Source organism: Chenopodium album, chromosome 18 (genome assembly GCF_948465745.1).
Source record: "Chenopodium album chromosome 18, dcCheAlbu1.1, whole genome shotgun sequence".
NCBI lineage: Eukaryota > Viridiplantae > Streptophyta > Magnoliopsida > Caryophyllales > Amaranthaceae > Chenopodium > Chenopodium album.
Window position 1 is genome coordinate 1,761,775 of NC_137851.1, and position 8,611 is coordinate 1,770,385.

General features: G+C 32.0%; 1 protein-coding gene across 1 annotated transcript; it reads left to right on the forward strand.

Annotated features, from left to right (window-relative positions):
• Positions 1-3,910: 3,910 nt before the first annotated feature.
• SAG20 (senescence associated gene 20) lies at positions 3,911-7,290 on the forward strand. Its single transcript, XM_081647079.1, has 2 exons — positions 3,911-4,057; positions 6,475-7,290. Exons 1-2 carry the CDS (start codon positions 3,911-3,913, stop codon positions 7,075-7,077), a joined length of 750 nt encoding a protein of 249 aa, XP_081503205.1. The 3' UTR covers positions 7,078-7,290.
• Positions 7,291-8,611: the final 1,321 nt, after the last annotated feature.

The window sequence follows — 8,611 nt, forward strand, 5'->3', positions numbered from 1 at the left end:
TAAAAATATGAAATTTGGCATTTTTGAGGTGAATAAAATATTGATAGGGTGAAATGAAAATTTTCACAAATATGAATAACTTTTGTAAGTGATACACGAGACTTTTAGTTGTGAAAAAATGATGCGATATACTCTATATGTTAATGTGAGTCATGATCATGATTTATGATTCAAAATAAAGCTATGCTATATGAAAAATACAAGTAAACTTTTTTGAATCAAACCAAACGCAAGACATAGTATTGACTAGCATGTAAAGTTAATTTTTTAATAAACGTTCAAGGCACCTCCTTATATTATCCTTAATGATAAAATCATTTTTTTTATTTCACATTTTATTATCTTGCATTCATCTATGTCAATATATATGAACCAATATGTGTTAATATTCCATTTTACTACCTCAACATTAATTTCTAACCTCAAATAAAATATCATATTTTTAGTGGTAAATTCGAAATTGCATATATTTTGAAACATAAAGTATACCTTAACAAGCCCTAAATTAATGTAACATTTATTCTCACATTTGCTCCTATGATTGAATTTTTTTTCCCCTTTTTTGTTTTTTTTTGAAAGAATTTTTTTTTTCCACCTTTAATACTTCGTAGTATTAGTTTATATGCTCAAAATATTTCAACTAACAACGCCCAATGAGAATGACTGAATCAGCATGGAGCATTCTAGCTAGAGGCAGGTGCAATTTTATGCTTACAAACAAATTATGATTTACGTCATGAATCATTATTATATACTCCATATTTTTTACTAATTTTTTTAAGGGATATTATTAATATTATTATATTCTTAAGTGTATATTACCTCTAAATGTTTTGGCTATTTGCGGAAAATTGGGACAAACTAACTGCTTAAAAGGGTCAATGTTCCATGCCTGATTATAAGACAAATTAGAGTATACTCTCGGCTAATTTGGGTTAGTAGCTTTTGTCAATTTCTTTGAACATTGCTTCACTCAAACTGGTTACAATTGTATCGAATTGAAAGAGTTAAAAAATTATACTTCTTAAATGGAAAATACTTGTATGATACATCATACATGGAGTATAATGGATCTACATATAAGAAAACTTTGCACGTAGGTGATGCGTGCAGAAATTTTTGAAAATTAATTAATTTGTTTAAAAATAATTAATAAATTAATTAATAATGCGAGGTAGAATAATGGATTCATACTTTAAAATAAACGTATAAACAAAGCAATTTAATATTCGCACTTTAATATTCTCAATAACAAACCAGCTTGGCTCAATTGAGTTGCTTGGTAAGGTTCTTAGTCCTTCTTACCTAGCTTAAATCCTAAAGGTTTGGGCAAGTATAGTAATAGTACTTGATAATGCAGATATCTTTATTTGACCTTTCCTCGATTTTCAAGTGTTTGCCCCGTAAATATTAGTCCAAAAATTTGTGAGGGTTGATGTACGTATGATCAGGATTCTTCTATAACCCTTACCAGTTACCACCTCCATTATTGCCTCTAAAGTTAATTAGAGGACTAAATTAAACAATGAGTAGTTGTTGAATAATTATCATGATGGTTGATGAGTGGTACAAGCTTGATTTAACTTCTTTATTCGGTTTTAATATCTTTAGGCTGTCATAATTTAATCCTTGCCTTAATTACTGATGGTTGAGAATTAAACTTTCCAATAATGGAAAATATAGGATGAATGATTCATCAACACATATGCCACATATACACCCAGGTATACAGTACACCCATGGGTTTTTATTCTCATTTTGATGATTGTTTTTCATTTAATCATCAAATGAAGAGCAAAAACTAACCTTATGTTAGTTGGCCGAGTTGCCCGGGTATACTGTACACCCAAGTATATATAACAATTTTACATATGCCAGGCTGGTTTGTTATTGAGATTGAAACCCTCGATCATAGACTCATGAACTTTGTGTTAATCTAAATTTTCATTTCATCTCATATACGTTAATGATTATTTGATATTAATATGACCCTTACTTGGACATGTTGTTTTGGGCTGAAATAATTAGTAAAAATAGTTATTTCTAAATGAGGTTGATTAATAATAACATGAAAAAACATAGCTCGTCAAAAAGACATTTGAAAAAAAAATAGAAGGAAAAACTCATCATAAATACAACAAGTTTATGTTATATTATCAGTAATGTACGTAGCTATTACTCAATCTTTTTTGATCATGGATTGTCAACCCTAAATATAAACAAAACAACTCTCTAAACGTAAATCATGCATTCTATAATAATATGCCAAGTAGCCATGAACAAAAATCTAGGAAGAATAATACTACTTTTAGAAGGAACTTTAGATATCATGTCCATATATAGCCACCTTCTAGTTTAATATTTTCATGTTAAACATGGCGCTTGAACATTTGTAAAGCCGTTTTAGATTTAAAGCATCTCTAATTTGTGCACTTGTTGATCCTCAATGGTTTATACTACTAGTTGTAATTAATTAGTTATAGTTTTAATTATGGAAATATAATTGTAATCCAAAAAGGGTAAGGATGATGTTAGTATCCTCCAATCTTTGTGGTTGATGTGTTTAGATTGCCACTAAGATAATGTTTATAAAAAGGGTACAACCTAGGAATTGAAAAGTGACAAAGAGTTTGGTTGGAGTAAGTTTGTTGATACTTGTAATGCTTGTCGCATGAATGGAGCCACCATCAAGATATTAACCTTTAAAACCAATTATTTTAATTTAAAAGGAATATAATTATTATGTTTTGCAACAAAGGGAATTTCTTGACAATTCATTAGTTGAAACTTGCAAATTTCAACGAGGGAATTTTCAATCTAGTGACCTTAGCCTTTTATATTTAGATCTAGTCTACAATCTAATTATTAACTATTGATCATAGTCCCATGGATTATATATCATCTCTTTAATATCGTATTTCGATGATAAACAGCCATATAATCTTGTGTGGATCGGAATATACTTATTATTCTATGAGTTGTGTCGTGTACGTGATTATATAATCTTAGACAATTATATTATTGACTTTGTGTCATAATTGTTAGACGTTCTATGACTTCTAACACCTTCATATAATACAATGAATGAAGATTGAAGAGGCTAAGTTTTTTTTATGTTCCCTTTTCTTGTCATTTTAATATACCCTTCATATATCTTCACATACTAGCTTTATAAACTTATTAGACCCTATAGACAAAGTATTTACCAACAATCCAAAATAAATAAACATGTGTATGTATGTAATTTTTGAAATATATGTATGTTAAAATTCAATTCACATTAATTACATTATGCATTTAACTATCTCATTATCTGAGATCATAACTCGTCTTCAGAATTTATTAATCTTAAGGAATTACTCTCTAAAAAGTAAAAGTTTGGTGTAGAACGGACTCACATGAGTCCAGTCATACAAACAAAAAAAATGAGGAAAAAACAAATCTTAATGGTCATAAATTAGATAACAATAGTCAGGTATTAGATTATAATGGTCAGAAATTAGAATATAATGGTCAGATATTAAATTATAAATATCAGATACTATATTATAATTGTCAGAAAATAGGTTATATATATCAGAAAAAATAGGTTATATATATCAAAAAATAGATTATAATGGTCAGGTATTAAAAACCCTCCTACCTTCCTCTCTTTCTCTCTCCTCAACAATCCACCATCTCTCTCATCTTTCTCTGCAACTCGATCACATTATTAGTTGCAGAAATCATGTAATTTGAATCGATTAGTATTTTGTTGATTAGAGAAAGCGAAAAGGAAGCGACGAAAGCAGCTGTTTGAGTATCAAAGCTTTTGGTTGACGCTGTTAATGGTGGAGTTCAAGAATCATTTCTCCATCAAACGCAAATCGAGCTCGAAATTCGAGCTTTTACTCATCAATGGCAGAGTTCAATGGCGGTGTTCGAAATTCGAGCTGTTAATGGCGGAGTTCAATGTTTTACTCATCAATGGTTTTACTCGAAATTCGAGCTTTTACTTCTACGGTTGATTACTCATCAATGGCTTGCTGCTTCTCGATCTCTTAATACTGCAATTAAGGTCTGGGTTTGGGCTCTTTTGGGTTGGTGGTGGTGGTGGACTCACGTGAAATGGACTCACACAAAACCTTCTACTCTAAAAATTAGGGCGTGTTTAACAATAATTTTTAGGCGTGTTTTGATACCCAACTCATGCAATAGTGATTAGCAAAGTTGTGGTGGATATGGTATGTAACTTTTTAGCTATAGTATCAATTACTAAACACCTTCACCTAGCAGCTTATTTGTGACCACCACCTCATACTTCCTCCGTTTCTTTTTAGTTGACACGAATCTTTAGTCACGTTTGTCAATGCACAAATTTAACCATTAATATCTTTAATTTCCGATCAGTTAAAATTTTAACAAGTAGGTATTTAGAAAATATATATTGTGACGATTCTTACAAGTTCCCACATTACTATATTTCTCATTACATATGAATCACAAAATACGGTCAAAGAAAAGTATGTAAATTAAAGTCAAAACGTGCCAACTAATAAAAAACAAAGGTAGTATAATATAACTACCCGTATGCAATTACATCTACTCACGTAACTAACAAATAACAACTACATACTCATATCTATCACCATAGTCCACACCTAATTTTACAGAACATGTCCTAAGGGTAAATTAATACGAAGTAACTTTTAGACTTAATATACTAATTCTAACATAAATACAATTAACCCTGATATAATATCTAGAGGGCCTAGACTGATAGGTGATAGCTATTAGCTATCACAAATTTTTGTATGCGGCTGGCTGCACAGTGTGGCCGGCCACAATTATTATTATTTTTTTTTTTGTTTTTAAATATGACAAGTCTTCTCTCTCCTCTTTTCTTAGCTTCTTCTCCAATCCAAACCATACATCATCAACAACCATATCTCTACTCCACCCATTTTCTCTCTCCTCTTTTCTTAGCTTCTTCTCCGGGCTAAACCACACATCATCAACAACCATATTTCTACTCCACCCATTTTTTCTCTCCTCTTTGCCAAATTGCTGCAATTAAAGCCCGAAATTGTAGAAATTGGGTGCCAAATTGCTATGTAAAATTGCGATTAATTAACCTTAAGATCATCAACAACATTTGAAGTAGTGAAATCGATGAGAACCGGAGAAATACGAGCTCGTTTTCTTCGTGGAATCTTAGATCGAACATTCTTCGTCAAAAATTCAGCAACAGAAACAACAATAGTAATATGAGTAGATTGTAGTGTATTTTGTATGGTGCGATTGGTTTGGTCCGGAGTTACTTGTAGGGTGTTACTAGTTTGGTCAGAGGTTACTTGTAAGGTGTTACTGGTTTTGGTCAGAGCTTACTTGTAGGGTGTTACTGGTTTGGTATGGGGTCTAAAAACAACTTTTGAATAAGTAACTCATGCACGTAACCCTTGAATAAGTAACTCATACAAGTAACCCCTGAAGTAACCCATACAAGTAACTCCTAAATAAGTAACTCATACAACTAATCCTTGAATAAGTAACTCATACAGGTTACCTTTGATAACTCATACAACTCGATACAAGTAACCCCTAAATAAGTAATTCCTGAAAAAAAAATACAAGTAACCCCTGAAAAAAAAAATACAAATAACCCCTAAATAAGTAATCCATACAAATAACCCCTGAAAAAAAAAATACAAGTAACTCATGAAAAAAAAAAATACAAGCAACTCCTGAAAAAAAAATATAAGTAACCCTGACAAAACCATTAACCCCGTTATGCGCGTAAATATTAATCCCGATATGCGCGCGTCTGAGTTCGTTCTGACTTGATAGCAGACCACACGATGTGGCCTACTGCACCAAAAAGGCTCTGATTAACTATAACCCAAAATAGCTTATAGCCTTATATCGCTAGCCTTACTAAGTTATTCACACGAGGCAAATTCGATTCAATGCGTATTCTAAACAAAATTAAATGCTTCACAAGAGTAATGGTTGAATAGTACACAAAAGAATTAAATTTACCTCTACCTCCACCTACAAAAACAACTCCAATACAGTGTTTCACCAAACATCATTCTCCCATATTTAGTACATTATTAATCTAATTTGAGTTTAAACTTGATCAAACCACTAAAAACTCGCAAATTAACCGTATGAAATCAACAAATTCCCGCGGAAAGAAAGAGTAACAATTAAAATAACCCATTTTAACATCCAACCCCACGCGTCAATCTCACTGTTAACCAATACTTTTATTCCACGTCATCCCATCCCTCATTTTCTCTCTCCTCCCCCTATAAATACCCATCATCTCCCCACATTTCCTCTCAAATCACTTCCATTTTTCTCCTAATCCCATCTTTAAAAAAAAATCAAATCAAATTCCCAATAATCCCATAATTAAAAAAAAAAAAAAAAAAAACTATTATCCTTTAAAGTTGTTTTTAAAAATCAAATCGAAAAACTCGTAAAAGGTAGTTATTGACAAAGTTTAATCAAATATCGCAAGAGCTGGCTATCATTAACCAAACAGCGCTGGAGTCCGCTGCAAAACCAGCAAGCAGCAACAACGAAGAAACAACCAACAAAAAAGTGGTTGTTTCACTTTATGAAGCCTTAGCCTCACGTGACGCTCACGAGGTTCAGAAACTTCTAGCATCTGATCTCGAGTGGTGGTTCCATGGTCCGCCATCCCACCAGTTTCTCATGCACCTTCTCACCGGTACAACATCTGCTGACGCACGAGATTTATCCAATACTTTCCATTTTACCCCTCAGTCAATCGTAGCCTTTGGCTCTCTTGTTATCGCCGAGGGCTGCGATCACAACCGTTCGATTTCCTGGGTTCACGCTTGGACGGTTAATGATGGGGTAATTACTCAGGTTAGAGAGTATTTTAACACCTCTGTTACTGTTACACGTGTCGGAAATCGTGCGCCTAAGGGTAGTCTTGATCTTTCTGCTCCACCGTCCGATCAGAATCAGATTACTGGTGGTCATCATCATTGTCAGCCTCTTTGGGAGAGCAGTCTTTCGGGTCGGGCCGGGAAGTCGGTTCCGGGTTTGGTTCTTGCTTTGTAAACGGGCTTGCTCGGGTCAGGTATGGGCTGAACGAGGAATGTATGGTTTCTGGGTGTTTTAAATTAAAAAAAAATCAGGTTTTTTAAGAAGTGAAATTACTTTATTACCCTTTTATGTGTGGTTTTCTAGAAATGCCGTCTTCGTGTTATTGCTATGTAATGGGTTACTATTCCTACTACTGTGTAATAAAAATAAGACTGTGTCGTTTTAATAGTTTTTTTTTGTCGTTTTATGCTAATTCGACATTCACCCACGCATCGTGTGTATAAATAAATTATTTAAAAATGAACATAAGGAAGGTTAATTGTGTAAAAGTAATGAAAAAAGGAATGAAGTTGAGAGTGAAATAATCTGAATGACTTAAAAAGATCCTCAAAATTCCTAATCCAATTAGTTAAGCTTATGTCAGCTAAATGTTAATTGACGGGATCTTTGACAAAGCAGCCGTTGAAATGTTTATTTTTTATATTTGGATTTTATTGGTTCCTCTTAACTATTGTCATACACTTACATCACCACTTTGACAGGAACTTATAAAGATAATGCATATTTTAATTTTTTTTTTCTTTTTTTGGGTAATGATATATATAGTGCTTAGAAATATATATAAATATTAAATATATTTTTTAAAATGAAATTAAGTTGGGAATTCATGATAAAATCACGCACAGATCAGTGTAATTAATATTAATTTTTTCTTAATTATTTTCCTTTTTTTCTTTTTTTTACTAAGGTTTATTATTGAAATTTTGAGTAAAATACTATAAACAGATTTGACTTATATCCTTTCGTATCAATAAGAGAATCTTAGTGAAAAGAAGGAAGTAATTATTTAATTGAATCGAATTGTATGGAAACTACAACATTTTATTGAATAAGTGCATAGTAGAATTTATGTGGTTGGTATAAATGCACACATGAAACAATTTTAATTTTGTTGTGAGCTTATGACCGGTCAAACAAATTTACTCATTTTCTGGAAAGTGGATACTCATAGCATAACAATTGCAACTTCACGAGGTTGGAGCCTTGGAGGTATAGTTTTAAAGACATTGTGCATGTAAAAGACCAAAATGAGTTTTGGTCACATGACTTCCTCTATAAGACTATAACTCTATCTATTCCCATACATATTATTTTGTTCAATTTATTAAGGATCTGTTCTTTTTAGCTTATTTTCAGTTCAGTTCAATTCAGCTCCAAAAGTAGCTCATGAGCTTGCTCATTGTATGCCATGGAGTGTAGGTAGTAGTCTTAGGATGTCGAATTTTCCGTCTTGTATTGCCCGTTCTTTGAAACTTGATCTCCCTGTGAATGGAAATTAGTGCTCTCTTAGAGCATTTCTCTCAAAAAAAAAAAAAAAAAAAAAAAAAGTAATTGAGAAAATTGAAGGAGAGAAAATATGAAGTTAATATTGTTGGGTCTACTTGGTGAGAGAAATTAATTAAATATTATAAACGCTTTTCAAGTAAGGAAATGAAACAAGTATTTAAAAACGGTCGAGAAAGAATAGTTAAGCAAGTATTTAAAAATA

Coding starts and splice junctions, on each gene's coding strand:
- SAG20 (XM_081647079.1), top strand. CDS start 3,911: ATGGCGGTGTTCGAAATTCGAGCTGTTAATGGCGGAGTTCAATGTTTT. Junction 4,058..6,474: donor CTCTTAATACTGCAATTAAG/GTCTGGGTTTGG, acceptor CGTAAAAGGTAG/TTATTGACAAAGTTTAATCA.